The 26143-nt window shown below is 33.9% G+C and overlaps 4 protein-coding genes and 1 pseudogene across 5 annotated transcripts; 3 read left to right on the forward strand and 2 right to left on the reverse strand.

Annotated features, from left to right (window-relative positions):
- The first annotated feature begins 82 nt into the window (after positions 1 to 82).
- On the forward strand, positions 83 to 3127 carry LOC111309697 (putative serine/threonine-protein kinase At1g01540; annotated as a pseudogene). The gene is made up of 8 exons (XR_016345110.1): positions 83 to 276; positions 414 to 1275; positions 1376 to 1453; positions 1554 to 1676; positions 1817 to 1987; positions 2116 to 2242; positions 2328 to 2537; positions 2650 to 3127. The product of XR_016345110.1 is annotated as a putative serine/threonine-protein kinase At1g01540 (transcript).
- A 5645-nt stretch (positions 3128 to 8772) lies between these two features.
- Positions 8773 to 11081, forward strand: LOC111316378 (beta-carotene hydroxylase 2, chloroplastic-like). The gene is made up of 7 exons (XM_022918348.2): positions 8773 to 9360; positions 9451 to 9510; positions 9610 to 9681; positions 9826 to 9960; positions 10118 to 10243; positions 10366 to 10422; positions 10545 to 11081. Exons 1-7 carry the CDS (start codon positions 8974 to 8976, stop codon positions 10611 to 10613), a joined length of 906 nt encoding a protein of 301 aa, XP_022774083.2. The 5' UTR covers positions 8773 to 8973; the 3' UTR covers positions 10614 to 11081.
- A 4791-nt stretch (positions 11082 to 15872) lies between these two features.
- LOC111309706 (septum site-determining protein minD homolog, chloroplastic-like) lies at positions 15873 to 17263 on the reverse strand. The gene has a single exon (XM_022908712.2). It carries the CDS (start codon positions 17158 to 17160, stop codon positions 16174 to 16176), a length of 987 nt encoding a protein of 328 aa, XP_022764447.2. The 5' UTR covers positions 17161 to 17263; the 3' UTR covers positions 15873 to 16173.
- A 424-nt stretch (positions 17264 to 17687) lies between these two features.
- Positions 17688 to 20157, forward strand: LOC111309717 (uncharacterized). The gene is made up of 2 exons (XM_022908723.2): positions 17688 to 17858; positions 18881 to 20157. The coding sequence occupies exon 2, from the start codon at positions 19328 to 19330 to the stop codon at positions 19955 to 19957; it is 630 nt and encodes a 209-aa protein (XP_022764458.2). The 5' UTR covers positions 17688 to 17858; positions 18881 to 19327; the 3' UTR covers positions 19958 to 20157.
- Positions 20158 to 21765: 1608 nt separating this feature from the next.
- LOC111309728 (uncharacterized) lies at positions 21766 to 25827 on the reverse strand. Its single transcript, XM_022908735.2, has 4 exons — positions 25134 to 25827; positions 23696 to 23957; positions 22996 to 23063; positions 21766 to 22386 (listed from the first exon to the last, which is right to left on the reverse strand). The coding sequence occupies exons 1-4, from the start codon at positions 25266 to 25268 to the stop codon at positions 22033 to 22035; spliced, it is 819 nt and encodes a 272-aa protein (XP_022764470.2). The 5' UTR covers positions 25269 to 25827; the 3' UTR covers positions 21766 to 22032.
- Between the last annotated feature and the right edge of the window lie 316 nt (positions 25828 to 26143).

Below are 26143 nucleotides of genomic sequence, written 5' to 3' on the forward strand. Positions count from 1 at the left end.
TCATTGAATTTTCAAGTACCATGTGTATATGCACCTGGCTGGGTAAATATTTTGGTACGGTCGGTGAAGCAGTAGAAATTTGAGTTGAGTTTCAAGCAGTTGAGTTAGGCTGTCAAGTTCTTTTTTCTTACCATTATTATCGCATTACCGTAATTCGGCAGGGGACTTTACGGTATAAGGAAGCATCTGAACACGTTCAGCAACTCCATTACAGAACAAGAAATCTAATTATGAAAACCCAATAGTATTTCCATTCAATTACAAAATAGGAAACGGGTAAATACAAAGTTCAACAGCATTTTTTTCTTTTTTGAAAGAAGGATACAGAAAGACGAGGACAATTCGCGTTTGGAAATCGGTAACAGAATCACCCAAGTTTTGATAATTTTAATCTACTTTCATATTACTTTCAGGTTGTCACGAAAACTTACATAGCATTGCTTCAACCTGGGCGAAAAAAAGGGGTGGGGGTTGTTTTAGGAAATAAATGGCGTCCACGGGAAAATGGTGGTGGTCATTGTGAAGTGGTATTTTCAATCCATATACGTAAAATCAATGAAACAAGATATTTCCGCTTGTTTGTTGGCACATCAAGATTTTTGAAATATACCCCCCACTCCAAGACCTCTGACGAAGTATCTCAACCTCTTTTTCTGTTTATAGCACCTTCAGCAGCAGCAGCTAAAACCCTGATTTTTAGCTCTATTTTCGTCTTCCATGAAGCTCGTTTCTTTTTATGTCATCACAGGTATCATATCCCAAGGAAAAGCTCTCGAGGCATACCTCCTTTTTTGGTGTTCGGTTATGGATCTTGATAGTCGCATTCATTACATTATTCATTCTTTGGCTTTCTTCATCATCTCTCTCTGTGTCATCTGTTTTCGCCTACCAAACCCCATTGCTCCCAAGAATTATCAAAGCGCTTACAGCACTTCCTCACTCAATAAGAGGCTCTTTCCGCTTTACATTTCGGAGATCGAGATGAACACGTCGACAAAGCCTGAGCTTCAGTTAATGTTTTCTGACCAATGGTCGGCTCATGCTAGTGTAACAACTCAAGAGAATCGTCTGGTTGATTTGGATCCCTTTTGCCAAGTGTTCACCATGTATTTCAGAAACCTGGACCGGTAGCCACTTCAGTTTGAGGGAGGTTGAGATTGTCACAACTGGTTTCGCCTATGAAAATTTAATTGGACATGGAGATTATGGTGTTGTCTACCGTGGCATATTGTTGGATGATACACAAGTGGCAGTGAAGAGGCTACTGAGTAACAGGTAACTACTTCTTGATTGATTCTAATCATTATTTTCCATGGGTTTATCAATTAAAGTATTGATCATGTGACAATCCGTTGCAAAATTGAGTTCATAACAGAGGCAGAGGCAATCGGGCATGTGCGACACAACAATGTAGTCAAGTTGCTTGGATATACAGCGTGGAAGAAGGTTACAGGTATTTTCTTTTATGTGATCTAATAAATTGAAGTTGTTATCTCGCCCAATATCGGAATGGTGATGCCTCAAACTCCTGATTTAGTTTTCTGTTCTATTAGGATATTTGTATATGAATATGTCGATGATAGTAATCTGCACCAGTGTCTTCATGGGTCCCTAGGGCAAGCCAGGCCTCTAACCTGGACCATACGTATGAAAATTATCCATGGGATAAAAAAGGAGTGAGTTCGACAATCTGAAACAAGATTAGCAACATCATTTTACTTGTAATGATTATTATTGTGATTTCCCTGTATCGGTTGTGGTATGTGCTCAAATGATATCGATATACTTGATGAGAATTGGGATCACGTTTCTGCAGATTGGCCTACCTCCACGAGGATATCGAACGACAGATTGTCCATCAAAACGTTGAGGCTTGCAACATTTTACTTGATCATAGATGGAATCTTCAGATCTCCAATGTTCTACTTTCTAGGCCGCTGGGTTCAGAGCACAGCCGCGTAACCACTCTTTCAATGGTCAAGCTAAGGTCAGTTTATATGAATTCAACTTGCCTATTCATTTTTATTTAGACCATACATTCTTGATTGAACTTGTGAGGTGTGATCTAAGTTAAACTTTTTAGTTGACCGTGTCTCAATTTGCGTGGATTTCTAGTTATGCTGCTCAAGAACATGCTTTTATCAGCCTGTGGGATGAGAAGAGTGATGTTTATAGCTTTGGAATACTTACCATGGAAATCGTAATAGGGAGGACCCCTTTTCATCACAACAATCAACACCAAGTAGCAATTCCTGATCTCAAACATATTTGAGCATTATGTAAAGCTTGTGTCTCTGATTTTGACAAAATGAAATATCCTATTACAGATTTACTTGATTGACTGGTTAAAGTCCATGGTCTCAAACAACAAAATTGCAGCCGCCGTAGATCCTAAGATGCCTGAAATTCCTTCTATAATGGAGCTCAAACTGATTACCTTGATCGCCTTTCGATGTGTTGATCCTGATTTGGATCATAGGCTGAAAATGGGAGAAGTAATTCATATGCTTGAGCCACGTGACTTGCTGCCCAATGAAGTAAGAACAACTTTATCTTCCAGAAGTTAGAGATATCACATTCTGTACCTATTGCTGTCTTGTCCTTCTGCCTGCCAATATATTTAGTTTTCTTCGTGTGTTTATAATGCAGGAATGCTTGTCTCCTCAAAAGAGAGGCTTCACTTCGAAAGCACACACAATAGCCAGACTTGATCTGAACAGGACGAGGACGCTTCTGATGCGTACGGAGGAAATGAACTACAATCATTACGAGAAATAGATACTAGAATAACACATAATTATAGCTCACACAATCCAGTGTGACCCACTCCAAAGACTCTTTTCAGATTTTCCTACAATTTTGTAGAAAATTTTTTGAATCCAAACAACATTTGTTTATTTGGAGTGATCTTTCTTCTCTCTCTCTTTTGTAGAATGCAAACTTTAGTACAAATTTTGTATTGTTGTACAATTTCTAAGATTTTTTTTAATCAATTACGATTTGAAGATGTGAAGTGAGGAATCCAGCTTAACACTTTGAGAGCTTAAAGAACATGTATCAACCATTTTCCCAATCTCCCAATATGGACTTTCAAGTGCAATATTATAATAGAAAAGATGATTTAGAGCAATTATCTATCTTATTATAAAATTAAAATTTAATCAAAATCAGTCGACTGTCATATCAAATTATTATCGTTATATTTGCATCCAAATAAATCTTCATCGCTAATTTTAATATCGCTATTATTGTATTTAATATTACTGTTATAATAAATATTTTTATCATTTTAGCAATTAATCTTGCCCATCAAATGAATCCTAAATATATCCCAAAACCCAATCTTCTATGTTCTTTAATTGTCCTTTCTATGGGAAGTATCTAGCTATTGAAGACCAATGTTTATCTTAGACTAAAATTTTAGCATGAACATTATGTTAGTCAAGAGAGGAATGATGAATTCATTTTGCAAAATATTAATCCAATAGGAAAGAACAATTTAGGGCAAAACTATTTGGACAAATAAGTGTGCTAGACTTTTCTTACATGATTAATTGAAGCCGTAGTTAAGCTATGATTTCGGAGACCAAAAATCAAGAAATTATTTCAGTCATATAATGATAATTTTACAAACCTTTGGAACTTTCGACACTAAGTGATGCTTAAGCTATTTGTGCATGGTGATCTAAGCTCTAAAAGCAAAGGATGCCAAAATCCCTAATAATGCCACTATAAACGTGACCCAAAAAGCTCGACGTTGTGAATTGTGATAACCCTTTCCGACCATGATTAAAGATGGATACTATGATATTTATACCTTCTTTATAGCTTGAACTAAGCGCTAAGGTCACTTTTCCAACAAATTGGACATGCTAATAGGAAGAAATATATATATATATATATATATATATTGAACCCTAAAAAGGTATGATAATGATGAATGGACTATATATAATATAACTTGGTGTTTCAATAGTGCTGGAGATTTCAAGTGTTAGCTCAATAAAACTGGAGCGTATGCATTCAAATGTCTTAAAAGATTGACTAAATGTAGCACTGTAATCGATTTGAGCCACTGTAATGCCCAGCTAACTCGAGCTTGACTGATTAAGAAACTTGAAGCTCTTGGTAGAGCTTTAGTTTTTATGCTCAACCTTGACTGAAAAAATAATTGAGCTACCTGAATTCAATTTGATTAGGTTTGATTATCACTAATGTATGCAAGGAGCATGAAACTGTGAGTTAAAGCTTGAGTTTGGAATAATATCGAAATAAATATTTTAAAACCAACCTGTTTGCCTGTTTTGGACCACGATTTGTAGAACAGTTAATTTACAGGCAAAACCAACCTTTATGCATCCATCAAGTTTCAAGGATCCTGGAACCGAATGATTGAGACACTGTTGACGGAGAATATTGCTTCAAAGGATACAAAATTTAGGCCAATTTAATTAATGAATGCATGAGATTCTAAGATTTACAACTAGTATAGTATTTATTTCAGCTTATGGCCATGCCAGAATTCTGAGTTGGAATTTCAATATTTTGTGCTGCACTTCATTTCTTGGGTACTAGGTTTAATGTCGCTTCATATTCAATCTGGGTTCATTTAAACAATGCCTGCCCATTCTGTCTCAATATGTCATCCCTCTAAATTTGTGGTTTCAGGTAGCTAGCAAATTTATTGACGTCTCGCTTTGGACTTCTTAGTTAGATCTTTCCATGACCATATATCATGCCATAATTATGTTTGTTGAGGAAAGTAATATTTTTATTTGAGAATTTATTTATGAGAAATTTTTTTTTTAAAAAAAATGAGTGTATATTGAATTAAAAGTTTAACTTAATTAATTCATATAGTTATTTTTAAAAATAATATTTAATTTAAATTGTAACATTTGTAATTTTTTTATTTTATTCTTAAATTACAATATTTTTTGTATAAAAATATATTCAAAATTTTAGATATTACCTCGAATCCTCTAAAAGATGAATAATAATTGTTAGAACAGATCTTGATGTATGACTCAATTAATAAACAATATAAACATTTCTCGTTAGGCTATACTCCATTGTTCATATTTCATTAACACCCCCCCCCCCCAAAAAAAAAAAAAAGAATCCCACGTATTTTTCAACAATATTTTGCCAAGCCATATGCTTGTTACCTTATACCTAGCGTGATCCACAGGAAATCTCTCGTCGCGCAAGCGTTTCGCCAGGTGGACAACTGAACGGCTAAAAGAAGAACGAGTGTCTAACGATTACCCAATGGAGAAATCCCACGTGGCAAGACAACTTCTTCGGAAAGGTGCCGATAATTAGGTTACCCTCGAGACAACGTAGCGCGAATAAACAGAGAAATGGGACGTCGGGTAATCATTTTGAATTCTACGATTTCATTGGTTGTCCGTTGACCTGCACGGAGGCCAATCCTGTGGCGGACATGGGCCTTCCCTGCCTGCCTGCCTGCCTGCCTGCCTAGCCTTTGTCCTTTTTATGCCCGTCCAAACGTCACTTCAATTCTTATTTTGCCAATCAATCAAACAATATTTACAACATTTGCTTTCACACAGTCTTCACCACAACTGATATTCTAAGAACCTAAATATTTCTTTGAGTAATCCTCTTTAACATAACCCTCTAATGAGTTTATGAGAATAATTTTAATAAGATTAAAAAAAATAATAATAATAATAATATTTATAATTATAATTAAAAATTTTATAAAAAATTTATATTAAATAAATTTAATTAAAATTAACATTTAAATTCTAACTTATGGTGATTAAAACTTAACTAAAGGTGCAACTACATCCTAAACTTAATTTCATCTATGCTCCAGTTGGTGAGTGTGGTCCAAACGTCACTGCCACTTTCCCATATTTCGCGCTTGCTCTTCAACTCAATTACCAAAATAACATAGCATCTTCCACCCCATGTTCTATAATTTTGGATTTAATTCATGTATTTCATAAAAATGTTGGATTTAGTCTTATTCTTTTATTTGGATAAATTGAGTCATTATTTTTTAAAAATAATAGCTACTTAATTTCTAATTATATGTAAATAAGATATTAATTTTGTAATATGAAAATAATGACTTATAAAAAAACATAATTGCCTAATCAAATATAATATCAACATAACACTTTTTATTAGATATGGCGAACAAAAAATACAACATAATGTTAACGAAATTCAAAGATTATAACTAATTTTTATTTAGAAGATGGTTTTAAAAAGTTATAAAATAAAGAGTACAAACGGAACCAACTTAAAGTATATAAATAAATAAAATTTTGTAATTTGTGAATTTTAAAGATAAGATTTAATAAACTTCTTAAAATGAATGACACATAATGGTATCCGCATGATTTACTTTAGAGACAATGAAAGCTTGTGTAATTGTATTTAAAAAAATTATGCTACTAAACAATATTTGTAAATATTTTTTATTTAAAATTATTAATAATTGGACTTTAATCATTTAAATTTAAATTTTATTATTTTATTAACATATCGCACAACTATTAGTATAGTAATCATAAATCAACACACTTAGTTTGCCCATGATTTTGCCATGGGAAGACCAAACATTTTAACATAGTTATTAAAATTAGATCGGATATTAAATTGTTTAAAGTTTCAAGTTACCAAGTTAATAGTTTAACCATTATATCAATTGGGTCAATTGTTGGTTTAATAAAAAAATATTATAAAAAATATAAATATTTTAAAATTTTAAAATTCAAATTTTTAACTCAAGTTATAATTTAATAATTCAATCATAAAACTATAAATTTTAAGGTACATCATAAATTACAAATTTTAAAATATAAAATTCATAGAACAATTAATTACTAGTTAGAAATGAAATTACTTAACATTTTATTAAAATCATATTTTATATTTTAATAGTTAGAAATAATATTTATTTTTTGATAAATATAATAAATAATAAATTAAAACTAATAAATAATTATAAATAAGAATAATAATAATTTATATTTATTAAAATATAAATATTTTTTATTAATATATAATAATTATTCTTTATGAAATAAAAAAGAAATATCTATATATAAAATTAATAAAAAAGAAATATTTATATTTATATTTATATAAAAATCAGTAAAAAGAAAATTATTTTTATTTTTATATTTTTTAATGAATGTATTTTTTTAATTAATTGTACATATATACATTTTTTTATTAATTATTTTCAATCATGGTTAAATAATTAATCATTTTTATTAACATTTTAATTTTTTATTAAATTTATATATTATTATTATTTTTTATTTTTTTAATTATGATATTAATTAATAAAAGTTTTTGTTAGACCATTTTTTTTAAATTGCTTATTTGTACACATGTGTAAAATTTTTTGCATTGTCATTATACATCTATCTCAAAATATGCCAACATATTATTAATATAAATATACAAGAGTTTTGATAGTAGAAAATAAGAATTGAGGGGCTTATTTATATGACATAGTAGTATAAGGAATTAATTAAATTATTTTGAATATTTAAAAGGTTTTTTTTTTCATATTTTACCTAAGTTTATTAGTTGGTATTGAATCAATCCGATTCTTTTTTTTTTTCAGTTTACTAATTTATTATATAAACTATCGATTTATAACGATTTAATTATAAAATTGATCTAATTACAGAATTAGATTGATTTCAACATTAATTCACTAATTTAATCGATCGGATTGGTGGTTCGATCTGATTATGATAACTATGCATTTTAGCATAAACTAGTATACTACCATGAATAATAGTCACCCATTTTTACCTTTTAATCTATTAAAGTTATTCTCTAAAGATAGTGTGGTGACATGTGACAAGATATGTGCTTATTACATGTCATTTTTTTTTTTAATTTTTTAAATTTTTTCTCAAAATATTTTTTAAAGAGTTAATATATTGACATGTGATGAGCTTTTTATTTTTTATGTGGTATTTTAATTTTTTAAAAGAATTTTTTTTAATTTTTTTGCTTAATTATATTTCTAATAGAAAATAAGAAACATAATAGGATGTTTGTAGAAAAAGATTGAAGTGTTATTGATAATTATAAAACCTTCCAATTTTTTTTTGCAAAAACAAAAAAAAAAATCAAACACCTAGATAACAAACAATTTGTAGAAATACATTCAACAAATCTTCAAAGTAACCAACATATTAAATCCCAATCACATATTAAGACATAAAAAATGCAACTAAAACATTAATCAATTGAAAAAATAACTTACACAAAAATCAACAAAAAAAAGCAAAAACTTTTTTTAAAAAATTACTAGATCTAGAATTTAAATATTTTTTTCAAAAAAAAATCTCCTAAAAACGAAAAAATAAAAAAACTAAAGACATTAGATTTGAGATTTTTTAATAAATTTCAAAAAAATAAAATAAAAACCAATTAATGCAAACAATTATATAAAAAACTCTAGATATAAAATTTTCAAACTTTTTTTCTTTAAATTTAAAAATCCAAAAACCTGAAAGAGAAAAAAATTTTAAAATTTTTTAATAAAAATTAAGAAAAATCCCAAAAGAAGCAAAGGTAGCATTCTAGTTCCTTATTAAGAAATTAAAAAAAAAAAACAAAAGAAAGTAATTACTAAATGCTAGAAAAGATGATAATTTATCAATAATACAAAGTATATATAAAATTTCCACGTATTACATTTGGATACGGACCCTTATTGCAAGTTGCAACTTGGTAATTTAAAGAAGAAACATGGGTGTTTTCGTTACCATGTAACGAGAGAGTGTGTTTTAATTCCATTAAATTCCACAAGCATCCCGGTACAGAATGCAAAAATTGTGGTCTCAGTGCATTTAACCTCTCACACCAAATTCCCCAAGACTTCGACCCCTCCTCCTTCCCGAGAGCTTGCTTTAAGCTTTTAGACGTATATCAGACGATCAAGTCTAGTTTCTTGCAGTTGTTTCCATGGCGGCAGGCCTATCCATCACCATAACCCCTAAACCCTTCCTTTCATTTCTATCCTCACAGCATACGCCGAAGCCAACGCCAATTTTCCACCCTTTGCTTCACCTCCAAAAACCAACATATGGAGCTCGAAAAAAGACATGCTTTACCGTTTGTTTTGTGCTGGAGGAACAGAAGCAGAGTGCTCCCCAGATCGTAAATCTCATAGAAGAAGGATCCGAGGATGTTAGAGATCGTCAGATATTAATACCCGCACGTGTGGCGGAGAAGTTAGCTAGAAAGAGATCCGAACGGTTTACTTACCTTGTTGCTGCTGTCATGTCTAGTTTCGGGATCACGTCCATGGCTGTTATGGCCGTTTATTACAGGTTTTCGTGGCAAATGGAGGTTTGTTTCCTCTCTTTTCACCCTTTATTTTTTATTATTCTTCTTTATTGTTTGATCAATTTCTGAAATTGGGTTGTTTTTTATTTCAAGGGAGGAGAGGTGCTGCTTTCTGAAATGTTTGGTACATTTGCTTTATCAGTTGGTGCCGCTGTAAGTTCAATTTCGTTCATCAAATTTGTTTTTTATATAATCGCATTTGAAGTATGATTTGACTGTTGAATCGGAAACTGGGTCGTTTTCTATTTTCAGGTAGGCATGGAGTTTTGGGCTAGATGGGCTCACAGAGCTCTCTGGCACGCTTCGTTATGGCATATGCACGAAGTACTTATTTCCTCTTTTCTTTTTTTTTTTCTTTTTGTTTCTCATTTTCCTTCTTTTCATTTCTCTGTGAAGGCCTAAGTAGCTGAGAGATTGAAAACTCTCGGAAAAGATTGGTTAAAAAAAAATGAATTTCTGATTTTGCAGTCTCACCATCGACCTAGAGAAGGTCCGTTCGAGCTAAACGATGTGTTCGCCATTATCAACGCCGTCCCAGCTATTGCCCTTCTCTCTTATGGTTTCTTCAACAAAGGCCTTGTACCTGGTCTATGTTTTGGTGCTGTAAGTTTCTCTTTTCTCTCTCATTATCTTTCTGAATCTTGATCTTCTTCCTGAATTAACGGTTTAATCATACTCAGAATAACTTTTTTTTTCTGCATGTTCAAAATTGGCCTCTCGTGTTTTCTGATATTTCCTCTTTGAACTTTCGGCTCCCCAGGGGCTTGGTATTACGGTGTTTGGAATGGCCTACATGTTCGTCCACGATGGTCTTGTCCATAAGAGATTCCCGGTGGGGCCTATTGCCAACGTGCCCTACTTCAGGAAGGTTGCTGCCGCTCACCAGGTTAGTGACTTCTTTGGTTGTTTTTTTTTTAATTGTTTATTTTATCAATTTTTCTTTGGAGTTTTCTTCAAACATAATCTAACGGCCATGATCTTCTTCGGATTTGATGTTTGGGCTGTCAGTTTCATCATTCAGAAAAATTCAATGGTGTCCCGTATGGGCTGTTTCTAGGGCCTAAGGTGATTGTCTGAAACATCTTTTCTACTCTTTCATTTCTAACCTTTTTTTTGTTAAATTTATTTCTTTGGTTCCTTAGATTTTCTATTGTTGTGAATTGAATTTGTGTGTTGTTGTGGAGCAGGAAGTGGAGGAAGTGGGAGGGATAGAAGAAATGGAGAAAGAGATCAATAGGAGAATCAAATCAAGCTAGGGTTCTTGATAATTCAACTGTTTTAAAGGGACCCATTTGTGAGCAATATCAGTATAGAGAAACAATACTGTCATTATTGTAAATGGAAAATGATTTTGAGTTGGTCACTGTTGTTTTCCTACTGGCAGAAAAATATGGATTTCTTTTTCTTTTTTCTTAAAGAAAACAAGGGACATAGGAGAGAATTATAGACAATGACTTGGAATGGATATCCTTTAAATTTCAACAGCGATACATGCTTTTCAAGAGTGATCAGAATGAAGGAAATACACAGTGTATGGGAAATCATGGTGTTTCCCACTGAAAATTAATTCCTAAAAAATCAGCATTGTAATTTACAACTCAAGCTTTACTTTTTTTTTTGGGCCAAAACTCAAGGTTTACTTGAGAATAGGTGTCCAGTGAATGGTTGTACAATCTCATAGTGACAAAAGATTATTACAAAAAATGTTATGGTATTTAGTTTTACATGTCCTTTTAGTGAAAATTGAAAAGTAAGTCTATGATTTGTTGGATTTATTGATGATAATAATCATGACTTTAAAAATGAACCAAATCTCGCACCAATGTTGCTTTCACTTCGTCCCGGAAGGAACCAACCATCGGCCAAACCCGCTAAGCTATACTTTAATTCTTTAGAACATCAGGAAAGATTTGGATAAAATTTTTTTAGGTGAAATTTATGAAGTTTTTTTATTAAAAATAATTTTAAAAAAATTAAAATCGAAAATAAAAAATGATAAATTAAAAAATTTTGTTATATAGATTAAGTGTGTAAATTTTAAAAAAAATTTAATAAATTTTGATATATATTTTTAGATAGATATTTTTAGTAAAAATGTTTATAAAATTTTTATCGTTGAATAAGTATCGATCAAATTTAAATTATAAATAATTTTTTAATAATATTTTATATATTATTGATATTCACTGTTTGAATTTTTTATTAAAATTTTTATTAAATTATTTTTAAAAGTTTTTTTTTACAAATTTCATATAAGTTTTGCCATTAAAACATCTAATTTTTTACTTAAAAGGATTAGCACTTTAGCAGATCCTTCCAGAATGGTATTTTTTATTCAATGTGCTTTCATGGTTTGAAATTACAATTACTTTCTCATCCAATACCAAACTATAAAAGGTTAGATCGATACCTTTATCTTTAACTCCTGAGTCCTAATTTCCAATATGATGAAACTTTTTGTATTAGATCCAATTCATGAGCTTGACTTAATAGTAAATTAGACAATTTATATATTTTTATTATATAAAATAATATAATTTATGTATTAATATCGTATTTTATATTAAATTTATACGTTATAAATTATGTAGATATAAAAAATATAAAATAATATTTTTTATTAAATTTATATATAATTTTACTAAAATTTTAACTTAAATTTCTTTTATATCTTGTTTTGTAAGATGTCATATCATCGTTTTATGTTTTAAATTGCTAAACTTGGTAGAGGATGGAAAAGGATGGTTTCCTTTAAGAACCTTTTATATCTTTCTACCAATTGGAACAATGGAATGTGTAACTCAACCCAACATTTCACTGTTTTCTGCCTATGTGCTGTCCCGTATGCATGGTTAGGCACCTCGTCTATGCAAGAAAGGTAATCTCAAATACTGTATAGTCGCTGGCAAACTCTGAATATTGTATTGGCTAAGCTAAGGTCACAGCATTTTGTTAGGTATAGGAGGAATAATAGAGAAGCAACATAGAACAAAACAAGTTTTTAATTGGAAATCTTATCATCAGGACACTTTTCTTTCCCAAGATCATGGGTTTAGGCCTATCCTGGAACCTGCTCATTAAAAAATCCCGATGGATTTTATGTCCTTTTAGAGCTTATATTTCAACTTAGCCTTCCTCAGTCCTCATCAGAGCCTCCATGAAAAGCAAAGACGAGGACTTCAAATCAAGCAATATTTTAGGATGGAGTTTTTGGTGGGTTTGGAGGGCATCAGGTGTTACAGAATCGGGTAAAAGAAATTGTGAAGAATTGGATCCCTCGACTGCATATCCCTCGTGATTTTCCTCATGACACTTCATTCCCGTCTTTTTCAGTTCATGGGCTACGTGTAAACTCTGCAGCATCTCACCGACTTCAGGAGTCAGGACCCCCAAAAGTATCGTAATAATGCAGAGAGACGTAAGTTTAGTAGCCTTTGCACTCAACTTTATAAACCCTAAAATAATGCTGATGATGTTGATATCACATCCGCGTTAGGTTTTGCATTGAAGCCAATAACTATCCCAATTCCATGGCCATACCTATCAAAATTAAACAAGGTCTAGGAAAACGTCCCACGTCGTTCGATTCATTAAATAGAGGAAAGTAGGAAAGGTCAAACAAAAGGCTTCGGCCTTTAAATATATAATAATAATATTGGGTCGAAATTATTTATGTCGACTGCATCTGACGTTGACCATAACCTAAAACTCCCAAATAGTGGATTTGTTTTTGTAGGTCTGCCAAGTATTGTCAACGTGTCGATGCATTGAACAAAAACCCATATCACGTTGTCGTGGCGAAAACGCGTTCCTGCAAGCGCAGACATTCCATTTCCCTCTCTAATGTTATTAGAAGCAGATATGGTATTGGTTGCTACTGCATACATTATACAAAGCATAATTACATAACATTGATTTGACGCAAGATATGATAATTTTTTTTCGATATTTCACTCATTTTGATTGTCAAAATATAAACGAAAAAAATATTTTTTATCTTTATTTTTAACAATTTTTTTGACTTTTTTAAGAATTCCTCGAGATCGACACAAACAATATGTATGTTTGGCACTTTTGTTGATGAAGGTGGCTCTAAGTGATTGGCTAACACATTTTATCCGTTTAGTACTATTTTAATTTGATGAAAATGGATTTATATATTGATAGTGGATTTTTCCACCGTCCTAGCCAACACTTCACCCCCACTTGGACCCATTTCTATCTCTTGGTCTCCCATATTTCTGCTGCATTTTTTCGCCATGGTTGCGATGTGAAGTCCACTATCAGCACTTTTTAAGTTGGATAAACTTCAATTTTTTTTTGGCCTTTTGCAGCTAGGAGATTAGAACTTGAAACTTACAAATTCAATGTTGCAATGTCCAATCGTTGAGCTGTATCTCAAAGATTTTTGCTCCGTTTTAAACAAGTCAATGTACACACAGTTTTGTTTGAAAAAAAAATGGTAAATTGAATTCAACTTAAATATAAAATCAACTAGGACTATTTGGATATATGTTAACTTGATGGTTACAACTAAAAACTTTTTCACTTGGGATAAATATTTGGTTAGAGTGGCAGAACATCAAAATTTATTTTTTATCTACAGAATTTAAAGATGAGGAAAGATTGGTTTAAATCGAACTCGAAGCTTTCATATTTTTTTTAAAGGTTTTTTTATCACTAGGCCAACAAGCGGCGCATAATTTTGTCCATTCAAACATTCTGGATAGCAAAGGCCAACTAGATAAACAAAAAAATAATAATAAAGCACCAAACAATCTGGCCTGGCTGTTTGAGCATCACCAAGTTTAGGGCCTTTTTGTTGCCTCCGTCAGACTTCTTATGGCTGAAAAAGGAAGTCTTCTTTCGATTTGAAAGGGTATTTAAATCTTACTTTTTTTAGTTAGAAATAGTGCTCCAATTACTTGGTGAAATGTTCGGGTGTGAAAAATGAATGGTTTTTGTTTTCCCTTTCTTTACCAGGGGCTAGGTTTTGATTCGCAGAAGTATTACAGATTGGGAGCCTAAAAAGTTACTTTCGTTCGTTGGGCCTTAACTTGCAAGAATGGTGTTCTTTAAAAAAAGAAGATGGTCTCAATTTTAGTCAATTAGGCCCAGATTTTGGGGCCGAAGGATTTAAATAATGAAATCAGTCCATTGGATGTTGGTAAATCGATCCAGAAATGGTGGAGACTCGAGATTCCCTAATGCCATTGTTCTTTCTAGTGCCATTCCACAATAGAATGTAGAAATTTTACATGCCAAGTCCATTGGAATACCTGGGTGTGTATTAATCTTGAATTAGCTTACTTTGTCCTCTTAAAATCTTGGGAAATACATGCAATTTACAGTTATTCGTCACTTTGATAACTTTATGGTTGGTTCCATATCTTTTGATTGTAATGAATTGGTCAGCGTAATTGGTGCTTAATTGTTTCTTTCTATCACAGTTACAAACAAAATTAATTGCTGTCACTGGAACCCATGGTATATGATCTCTGCCTTGTTGGTTGTATTTTATAGTATGTGAATTGCATTAGCTCTGCTTTTGTAATGCTACTGCTTCTTTATATTGTCTAACATTCAGTTTTCTTTGTTGCTTATGTTAGCTTTGCTTGCTTAATTTTCACAAACTTGTTTCTACTATTGAAATAAAGAGCTACTGTCAGAAAATGCACTTCTAGATTATTAACAAATCGGAGAACAAATTTGTTTCCTTATCTAATTTTTTTTTTTGTAAGGTCTAATTTTATGTTCCCTGGTCGCTTACAGGAGGACGTGGTTGATAAACTAGCACTTTGAGATATTAAAGGACCCTCTTCGTGAGATTGTTATTTTGACCATCGGAGCAGGTAATCAATCCTGCGATGCTAGATCCCATTGTGATATCCAGTTGAACGGTTGTAAATGGAAAATTTTTCCAAATTGAGAAGTTTTTTAATGAACAGGTGATATGAATATACTGGACCCCAAATTACTGCATGAATTGCAAAAGAGATTATGCAAAACAAAATTTAAGCACAAGCAGCCATCTTCGCATTGTAAAGTACTCTGCTTTGCTATAAATTTCTCGAGTAGGCCAAAGCAATTTGTACTCTGCTTCTTATGGTGAAGCTTTGAAGACCGACCATGAAAGTGCAGTAAGGAAGAGTAAAGTTCCTAGATTATAACTGCTTATCATGTAAAACACTTTCAACTCTGCAATATCAGAAGCTCAGAACAGAGATGAGTTTTATGGGCAAAAGCAAGAGCTGAATCAGCATACTGAAAGAAATGCATTCTCTCGGGCATTACTCTATAATCATAATTTGCTGCGTCTGATTCTAACACGGTCAATGATTAGTTAGAATTTGAATCATCTATTCATCTGTATCTCAACGCATCATATAAGAGCAAGTTCAGATACTGAATGCGATGAATTCAGTTCATCAAAAAAAAAAAAAAAAGCCGCCATGAATTCACCAAATTCTAGAAACATATGAATCTTCTGAAAACAAGCAAAAAAGAAGAATCTATGACAGTCAAATTACTTTGATTCATTGACCAGAGTCAAGAGTTTGGGCAATTAAATGCTTCAACTCAATAGGTATAGAAAATTAAAAAACAATAATATATTCACACCAACAAAATTTCAAACATCCCCCAAAAACCAAAACCAACAAGCCTAGCTATCTAACAAAAGAAACTTCTAAATCACTAGCAAGAATCAAATGGGAACCAAGCTTTACTCACTGTACATAGCTGCTCAGTCCTTGGCAAAGATCAACTCCACAGTCCCCTACCCAAACGCCCAATCAACAAGCTCCCCCCGTGTCCCTACCCTCCAAAAAATGAGAAAAACCCTCGTTTTTTGGGCTCCTCCTCAACCATAACGGCCTTCATGCTATCCTGCTCAACAAGCCTCCAAGCCGCCTGCTCAAACGCTAATCCAGCAAGCGTGGGCGGCTTATTCAGAACCAGCGGATACCCTCTATTAGTGCTTCTGATAACCTCGGAATCCTCAGGAATCACACCTAACAATGCCAACCCCAACATCTCTTGCACATCCAAAACCGACATCATATCTTCTCCCTTTATCATATCCGTCCTCACTCTGTTCACTATCATCTTTATATCCCTTATCCCATCACATTCTAACAGCCCCGTCACTCTATCCGCATCTCTTAAGCTAGTTATATCCGGGGTCGTCACCAAAACCGCCTCGTTTGCTGGCGTTATTGCCGTTATAAACCCTGCATCAATCCCCGCGGGACAATCTATTAGTATGAAATCCGGAGACCCTTCTTCACGCGCTTTCAGAGCGTCGACCAGCCAAACCAACGCTTTCCCACCGAATCCGATGGGGAGTTTCGATCTGGGCTTGGAAATGCAAAGCAATTCGAAGTTTGACCAACGCTTGTCTCGAACCAATGCCTGGTCCAGTCGGCAATCGCCGTTGAGGACCTCGACGACCGTGTAGTTCACACGGTTCTCCAGACCTAAGAGGAGGTCTAGGTTTCGAAGGCCAACGTCGGCGTCGATGGCCACTACAGAGAATCCGAGGCGTGCTAAAGAAAGTCCGACATTGGCGGTGGTGGTGGTTTTACCGACCCCGCCTTTTCCGGATGTTATAACTACCACGCGGGGGGTCTCGCCTGCCAGCTCAGGCTTTCTATTCCATTGAAGGACTGAATAAATGGGGCTGGGCTTTGATTTTTGGTAGAGTTTTGAAGGTTTTAGGGATTTTGGATTGAAAAGGGGTTCAAATGAAGGGCTCCTAAAAGTGGGTTTAGGGTTTGCGCAGAAGAGTTGCAGAGACAGCATTGCTTTCAGCGTTTTAGGAAGAAAATCATTGGTATTGGAGAAGAGGAAAGCGAGCAATCAGACTAAGGAATGGTATTTGGGCTTTGGGGCTCAGTCTTCAAATTTTATGGGCTTTTATACTCCAGTTTGTCTTTGTACTTTGGAGCAATGTAGTCTTTTCAAACTTATCGTAAATCTTGACGGTTTTACCCTTGGAGTTGTTCATTACGAAACTTCCCCTTTTCCCTGTCATAATTCGGCTCAGATCTACAATCCCATCCGTCGAAATGGGAGAAATCTGATCGTACGACTCTTATTATATGGGCCAAGCTGGCCCACAATGATCAGGGCCGATCCCTCACGAACTAGTTGCCAAGTGGCGTGACATCAGCCGTGACAGCGCACACTCCACAGTTTCCCAATCCAGAAAACAACCAAATAGGAAAAGTCAGATATTCTAGATTTACCGTCAAAATTCATCTGCCACGTTTCGGACTCCCATTGGGAAAAGATAACCATTACCCGTCCCTTCTTCTCCACTGTCTGACGTCCGCTCAGTTATTTTATCCCTCTGTTTCCCTTATTTTCTCTTTCTCTCTGACTTTCTCCAGATCCAAACCCATACCATAAGTTGCTACTCTTCGCTTCTGGCTTCCCAGTTTTTCACTGCTAAAAGGAGTGGTGGAGATCTATTTTCCCCTCTTAACATTCTTGATAAGGTCAGATTCATCTAAATTTTCTTTTGTTTTCTTGGTGGATTTTTGTTTTAATTATTGTTTGAATTTTATTTTTTTTGGGTCTCATTTTTGTTGTTTTGATTAGTTGGTATTTGGATCCGAAGCTGATTAGTGTTTTAAAGTGATTTATTTTGATTAAATGTGGAATATTTACATCTTGGTAGAGTGGACCACGTAATTTTAATAGTGGCACTGTGCAAATTACATCTAAATTTAGGGTTTATTACAATCCATAGGACAGATCCAGTTGCAACTTCTGTTTGGTTTGCGGGAAAATTGAGGAAAGGGAAAGGAAAATGGAAATTGAGATTGAGATTGGATACAACATGGTAGAAGTAAGAAACTTTATATTAATTAAATAAAGCTGTCCTATCCTCTTCAGCCCTTTTTTCGCGATGGGTTAAATTGGCTAATGTTTTAGCGGATGGGTTTTTGTTTTACACATTTTCCTACTTGAATAATTGAGTAATCAGATAGTGCTAGGATGATTTGTTCTTATTGCTTTTAGTTAATTTAGTCCATTTGCAAAGATTTACTGAACTATGGGATCAGTTAGGTCTCTGGAATTGGGTTCATCTCGCTTGGTTATACTATATTTCCATTAATGGTGCTCTTACTTTTCCATTTTAATATGGTCATCGATATTGTTGTATGCTTAATCTTTATATGCTTCTAGTAATTTGTCTCACCATTAACGTGAACATTGATGCATTGCTTATCCTGTAGTTCCAAAGCTTTTTACATTTAAGTCACCATGAGTCTATGACCCACTAGGTGTAGTTATCTAATTGTCCCTCTCTGTTCTTGATAGTTTTATGGAGTGAATTATTTTAAGTTAAATTTATTGGTTCTTATATGAAGTTTTATGCTTGAGATTTTAATTATCAAAGAGATTTTTGTCTATGTTATCTGCCTCTTTGACTGTGCATGTGTGTCGAAATAATTTGTAATGACATTTGCTTTGATGTTTTAATGACTCAAATGTTCTTCCTCTTTCACTGCAGCGGGGAAGGCCATGTGAATTGTTTGAGCTGTACTATAGTTACTGATTTTTCGACAGGGATAAGCTTATTGGGTCTTTCAGTGTTCATAAAATGGGTAAATGCAAGGGTTGTGGGAAATTAGGAAGGATGCTGCCAAGGGATGGGCCTGTGAATGCTTACCATTGTGCTCTTTTGTGTTCCCCTGTTGTTTCTGTTTGGGATTGCACTGTCCGTAAGATGAGATATTCCTACAGACCTGAGTGGGTGTAGTCTTGGTGTCAAAGAATTATATTAGTTCTCAATAAGAGAAGTAATTAGAAATAGGTAGCATCAAAAGTTCTTTTTTAAGAAAAAAAGTTATAAGGGGAAAAAACAGCTTTATAGGGAAATGTATACAATTTAGAGGAACCTTGTCAAAGAAAAAAATTTGAACAAACAGAAGTCTGGGTTTAAAGCTTTTTAGTTTTCATGGATAACAAGGCATGCAATAAAGTGCAAACCGTAGTGAGGAAAGCAAAAAAGAAGCAGGTGAAGGATGAGTTGGATCGTATTAAACAGGCTGAGAAGAAAAAGAGGCGCTTGGAGAAAGCCCTTGCTACTTCTGCAGCCATCCGTTCTGAACTAGAAAAAAAGAAACAGAAAAAGAAGGAAGAACAGCAGAGGCTTGACGAGGAAGGTGCTGCAATTGCTGAAGCTGTTGCTTTGCATGTCCTACTTGGTGAAGACAAAGATGATTCGTGTAAGATTATGCTAAACAAGGAAGAGGGGCTCAACCATTGGGATTATACTGACAATTTTGATCTGTTTATGGGTGGAGGTAAAGCTTGCCTTCCTCATCAAGCTCACCCAAACTATGAAGGTTGGGTCTCCAATACATATAAAGCTGGATGCGAGTGGGCTGAGTTGGGAAACAGTGATTGGTCATTGTCATATGGAGCTTATGGAAGGGATCTACATGCATCATACTTTGAGGATGGAATTTGGGGCAGTGCAGAACTTTCAGCTGGTCTTATTGCTGCACAGGCTGTTTCAGCACTCCAGATTACAGAGGATGCAGAGGTAGACACAATTGTCCTCAACGGGATGTTGAGAGGCTAGACAAGCACTTTGTTGTTATGTTGCCATGTTGCTTGGAGTCTTGCTCAAAATTCTGAATAATGGCTCTGTATATATATATTGTCACGACTCTGTCAGTTGTCTGTTTTGTTGCTTCTTCAGGTATTAAACATCGTTGCACTGTCCTCTCTCGTGTTTACCATTTATTAAATGTCTGTATCTTGATAGTGATTTGCTCCCCATTTCTTTTTCCCGAACATGAATGATTTTGTTGATACTTTTTCGAGGCATGAATGAACTTGCTCTCACCATTTCAATTTATTAAAACAGATGTTTGAATCTTATAACATTGGACACAAGTGATTTAGCGGGTTGATGAATAATTTATGATTTCTTTTCTTGTTCATTCAAGTTAACCTTGCTTGTCATGCTTGGATGGTCTTGTACTTAATAATCTGTTGACTATTCTCAGTACCATTTTCATTGCCTCCGCCATAGGACCCATTTTTTCCTCAATGAGAACCTGAAGAAATTAGTCTAAAACAATTGCCCGCTCCTGAATCTAAAATGCAATTGACGAGTGTAGATCCTTACGCTGAATTTTGCCTTCTTTACATGTCACTGGAGAGTATTCAATTATACTTTTTCCTTTTGTACGGGGGAGTATTTCATTAACTTGAATAATTTAAACATTAACGTTTGACTTTTTCCAAAATTAATGGTAAACTAGGTTAGTTGCCCTCGCGTCAATGCGGGATAATTTTATCATTAAACAAGAATCATTCGTATGTGAAAAGAAAAATTAACTTTGAAAACACATTAAAAATTTACCTTTCGAATTATAAGTTTATAACATAATTTCAGTGCGTTTGCAAATATTTTGGAATGAAAATTTTGGTTCAAAGCAAATAACAATTTCAAGACTTTGTTCGGACATAAGCATCTAAATCAAACTTCAATCTCTTACACCCTGCTACGTTAATTATCGCAAAATGACTTGTACTGTGATGTGAACAACTAAGACCTTATGATATACAAAGAGGTGGCATTTTGAGAAACACCTCTCAACCATAAATTTTGAAGTCCAAAAAATATGTATACATATGGAACAGAGACGCCTCAAAATTACAAAGATAATTCAACATTATTCTTGAGCCAAAACGATCTCAAATAAATGATATTAGTAGTAGAAATATAGATTCTCACATCAAGCAAAACTATCCAATCACTCCACCTTTATCTTCTTTATAATGCTTTATTCTGATTCATAATGTAATTATACCAATTGCAAAAATATGGTAGTATTGTAGTAAAAAATTGTAGATAATATGAAACCTGATAGTAAAAATGCTATCAAGCACCAAAAGAAAGTAAAATCAACTCTTGGAGTACTAAAAAAAAACCATAATACTTAAGTCTAGGAGTTCATGATCCTCTAATGCATTTTTTTTTTCAAATGATTACTAAATTCGGTAATAAAATTAAATATAAGGAAAAATTTTATCATGTAGTGAATAAGAATTTCCTAACTTCAAGAAAATTTGCTTAAAATACATTGCATGACAAACATAAAACAGAATCAGAAAAATTACCATAGAACATAGTTGACATTTAAATTGATAGATCTTTTAAGAATTAGTTCCTTTGAGCTCCACTGAAAAAAAATTCAAAAGGAATTACAAAAGTTTTGAAGACATATATTGCTCATGAAAAATCAAGTGTCGATTACTTGTTTGCATTTGCACTTTAAGCTGCAGGAAGAAGCTAAATACACGGTGGTAAAAAGGTTTGCCCTACATACCAACCAGCCATATCCCTTTTCATACACATTAGATTCAAACGACTTAGAATTATCTCTTTAACACTAGAAGATATGGGGAAGTTATATTGCAAAATCATATTTGACTGACCTTACAGCATCTTTGGTTCTTTTTCCAAAATGCACACATTTTGTTGGAAGAAAACAGTTCGAAATTTTCAGTTTGGGACAACAAATGAACATTTTACATTGATACACAATGAATATCTTCTTGATTGGCTATGCAGAGTTCCAAGTAGTACACAACAAAGGATGCTTCCAGAAAACATTTCCGTCAAATATCATGCCATGAATTCTGTCACAGTGATTGTTCTGAATCTTGTGAATTCTGTTGCAATGGTCGTCCCATATCTTCTGAATTCTGTCTCGATGGTCTTTTTGAATCTTGAAAATTTTTTTGAATTGTCTCTGCAGAATTCTGGGGCTGATGCTGCTGAAGAACATTGCCATTCTGAGTCTCAATTTCAGAACGGCTAGATGGTTTGGCACCAGTAGTGATGATGTTTTTAAACCAAGCTGCTTGAAATCTAGGGCTTCCTCTGTTTTGATTGCCAGGGGAGTCATTACCACCACTAGAACCGGATGTAACACCCACAAGGAAACGATACGCCACTTTGCTGGCTGATACTATCTCAGTCTTGGCTTGTCTCAACTGCAATAATCAACACTACAATTTTAAGCACTGACCATATCGAGGGTTTAACCTTCTAAGTTTTAGGACATTTCACAATTTCAGCCTGATAATTTGCCCAGAGTTTCACGGCAATTTTTTATGCAAATTTTAACATAAACACAAGACCAGATAGCATGAAGGGTGAAAAACAAGCAGAAAAGAACATTAATGCAAATTTTAGTTTGTAAGTATCTTCTATCCTTGCAACATCAGGATAATAATGTAGTTCACAATAAAGAAGATGCTAATAAACATGTTTTTCTAGTTTCACAAAGTTTCAAGGTAAACACCTGCAACAAGATATTAGAACAAGAAGCTTTTAAAATAGACAAACAGTCCTAATAACAACTGAAGCAACGCTCAAACTCAAATCAAGTGATATATAGAAAGAAGACCAAGTGATGTTAGGAATAAAGCTTAATAGTGCATGCCTAACAGCACAAATGCAAGCATCTACATGCAAAGTACAAAAAAACCTTTTTATGTAATGGTGAAATGATTATATATTTGCAGGTGTTGCTGGTTTAGTCATATAAAGGTAGAGATTTTCTGCAGATTATGACATTCACGAACTAAAGGAAATCTCACCCGGAAGGCAGTGTTTTCTGCTATTTCTATTGCAGCATCACCAGCATTGGCAAAACGATTAACCCAACCTGTTACAAAAATTGTAAGAACAAAAAAGCCACTGTAAGTTGAATGACACCGACAAAAGACATGCCCTATTCACTCTTACTGACACATTTTATCTCCTCAAAATACTGCCAGCCATGGGACTGCATACTAAGTGAACTTAAATTAATATGATTTCCTCTGGCCTGCGCACACTAACACTACAAATAAGGTAGGTAGCCAAGCCAAACCCTAAAATAGTTTTCTTTCAGATATTAAGGTTTATCACCAAAGCACATGGATGATAGAACAGAAGCAGCAAAGCACTCAACTCGTATTAGCACTCACATGCTAACAGTTGGCATGAACCATAATATTCCGCCACTACATCAAGCAACTCAGACCTAAGTTTCATGAGGTGAAGCACATAATTCTGTTCAGATCGTACTTACTGTTCATTGAACAATTGTATCCGATGACAGAAGAATGCCATTATTAAAAGAAAAAAATAGGTATGAAAAGAGGTCTTTCCCCGGAAATTCAACTAAAAAGCTATATTAAAGAACTTGGTGATCTACCAGCAGGATACAAAGTTATAGAGATAGACGAAGCAGTAATCACTAGAGATACCTACATCTGTTCAATCCACCTAAAAGAATACAACACTTAAGTTTACCTGGAAGCTTTTGGACACCAAGACTTTCACAGAACTCATCACAGAAGTGGTTGCAATTTTTGGATAACAAGTCATAGGAACTTCCAGGCCATTCTCTACTTAGTTCCTGTAAGATCTGGTTTACCTTGAATATTGAAAAGCTAGTTCTTCCAAGGACCATGGACTCACGGTATGTATACATTGGATTTTTGCCTGACGGACAACTAAAAACCCCAGACCCTTGCTCACAGAAGCCAAAAGACCATTCATCTTCTCCATATACCTGTCAATAGGGCAATAAAGTTATTACAGTTGACAAAAAAATGGCATCAATAACAAATTTACGACAAAGAAAGAGTTGTGAGAAGTTGACAACCAAAATTAATACTCATTCTTCAGATGCCAAATGTCTAACTGCATAAATACTGTTTGAAAAAGTTCACTTAGGAGAATTAACATGTCATATGATATTCATTAAAAAATAGTTAGATATAAACACATGCATAATGATCCAATGTATTACTGGTATGGTATAAACAAAATTACACTAGAAAACAAAGGTGAACATGCAAAGGATGAGCAACAAGATTAATGACAAAACAGAATCTAAATTGCTCAAAAGTGAAGACAACCGTTGTCAGTACCCATAACTACAAGAAATCAAAAGAGAAACTGTTATATTTGCCTTCCCCTAGTAACATGATTTAGTTGCAAGATTCTCCAATATAAAGTAATATAGTGGTAAATGTTCTATAAATTCTTGCAAAAAAAAAAAACTAGAAATAGATATATATCATCCACGAAGACCTAACATCTAGTTACAAAATCCTCTATGGTAAAAAAAGCTAGAGCTTTCACTTAAAACTTTGTAGAAGACTACCATTGTCCTCAGCTCTATAAAACTTTTGGCCACAGCCGAGTACACTCCAAAACCTTGCCACAGCCGAGGACACTCCAAAATCTCTCAGAAATCTTTAGCTAAATTTTGATATATTAAAATAACATAAAATACACTAACAAGAAACAACTAACAATCAATGTCAGGTTACTTAGAAACAACAATGCGATTCTACTGCTACAAAAGAAACGGTGAATTATAAGCTTTTACTCTGCAGAGTAACCATCAATTCCTTCTTTGTAGTATTCTCTTTTTCTTTCCCAGCTACCTTGAAAGTTGAAACTACTCCTTTTAAGCAAAATAAAGATTTAACGCCCCCCTCACTTTCTTTGATAAATCTTTATCTACATTATACAGCAACACTTGAATGCACCAACCAAAACGTCAGAGCTTATTTACAATTGCCATTTAAACATTTGCAACTTAATTAAACAAGTAAAACCCGAGAAATTCAACACAGAGCCCAAATTTCTAACCAGAAAACCTAGATCTCATGTAAGCACAACATGAAAGAATGCAATAGAAATGCAAAATTCAAAAAGAGAGTGAGAAAGAAGGGACCTGAACAGCGCTGTGGAAGATGCCGCCGAGGCCGATTCCATCCTTGAAGATCTTGTTGATTTGAACAATGGTGTTGTTCGTCTTATCCGATCCACTGTTCGTCACATCGTATATATGTAATATCACCTCCGTCATCTTCACCCTGAAAACCCTAACCCCTCTCTTCCTCTCTCGATTCGAATCTTTCCAAACACCAGAAAACCCTAACTCCTACTCTCTTTTTTCGCTCCCTCTTTCAGCTTCGAAAGCCAACGATTCAATTCCGTTTCAAAATAACTTCCTCACTCTTTCGCACTTTGCTTATTCGCTCTCTTTTGGGATTTAATGCTCTCTTTTTCCGCCTCCAAATGCTCAAATCGCGGAATCTCTTTCTAATTCGGATTCTCAAAGATTAGATTAGAGAGAGAGAGGGAGAGACTTTTTTTTTCCCTTTTAAAATTTGGACCGAAAAACTGTTAATAGTGCGGAGTTTCGGTTACCATGCGAGGACAAGGACAAATAAAAAAAAAAAAAGGGACGGGAATTTTGAAATGGCCCTTGTAAGATGATGGCAATTACGGAAAAGGGGCAGGTGGTTGGTCATGTGACCCTACTCCATTTCTTTACAACTGTGGGGCACTGAGTTAGTGAACGATTCACGGCTCCAGAGTTTTCGTTTTTGGCCAAATTCGCAGCCTTGGCCCTCGAGATGGACAACATGCCCCACGTCATCGCGTTACGCAATTATTAACTCCCAGACACCGACATCTTTTTATGAAATTATCTTTTTGCCCTCCCATGTCCTCGTATTTTGAAATTTGAAGTTCAAGTAATACCCCGCCTCTAAAATTTTTTTCGACTGTTTTATTGGAAAAAAAACCCAAAATTTTTAAGTATTTTTCTAATTTTTAGAAATATTTGAATTTCATTATTTTTTTTATTTGCCTGCAAGTGAATGGTAGTGTGGATTTAAATTTGATTAAAATAATGTATTAAATACAAAATTTTCTTAATATAATGTTCAATTATAT

This window comes from Durio zibethinus, chromosome 9, assembly GCF_047325235.1.
Source record: "Durio zibethinus cultivar Kanyao isolate XHJ-2024 chromosome 9, ASM4732523v1, whole genome shotgun sequence".
NCBI classification, from domain to species: Eukaryota; Viridiplantae; Streptophyta; class Magnoliopsida; order Malvales; family Malvaceae; genus Durio; species Durio zibethinus.

Coding starts and splice junctions, on each gene's coding strand:
- LOC111309728 (XM_022908735.2), bottom strand. CDS start 25,268: ATGACGGAGGTGATATTACATATATACGATGTGACGAACAGTGGATCG. Junction 23,958..25,133: donor TCTTCCACAGCGCTGTTCAG/GTCCCTTCTTTC, acceptor CCCTATTGACAG/GTATATGGAGAAGATGAATG. Junction 22,387..22,995: donor CAGAAAACACTGCCTTCCGG/GTGAGATTTCCT, acceptor TGATTATTGCAG/TTGAGACAAGCCAAGACTGA.
- LOC111309717 (XM_022908723.2), top strand. CDS start 19,328: ATGGATAACAAGGCATGCAATAAAGTGCAAACCGTAGTGAGGAAAGCA.
- LOC111309706 (XM_022908712.2), bottom strand. CDS start 17,160: ATGCTGTCTCTGCAACTCTTCTGCGCAAACCCTAAACCCACTTTTAGG.
- LOC111316378 (XM_022918348.2), top strand. CDS start 8,974: ATGGCGGCAGGCCTATCCATCACCATAACCCCTAAACCCTTCCTTTCA. Junction 10,244..10,365: donor AGGTTGCTGCCGCTCACCAG/GTTAGTGACTTC, acceptor TTGGGCTGTCAG/TTTCATCATTCAGAAAAATT. Junction 10,423..10,544: donor GGCTGTTTCTAGGGCCTAAG/GTGATTGTCTGA, acceptor GTTGTGGAGCAG/GAAGTGGAGGAAGTGGGAGG.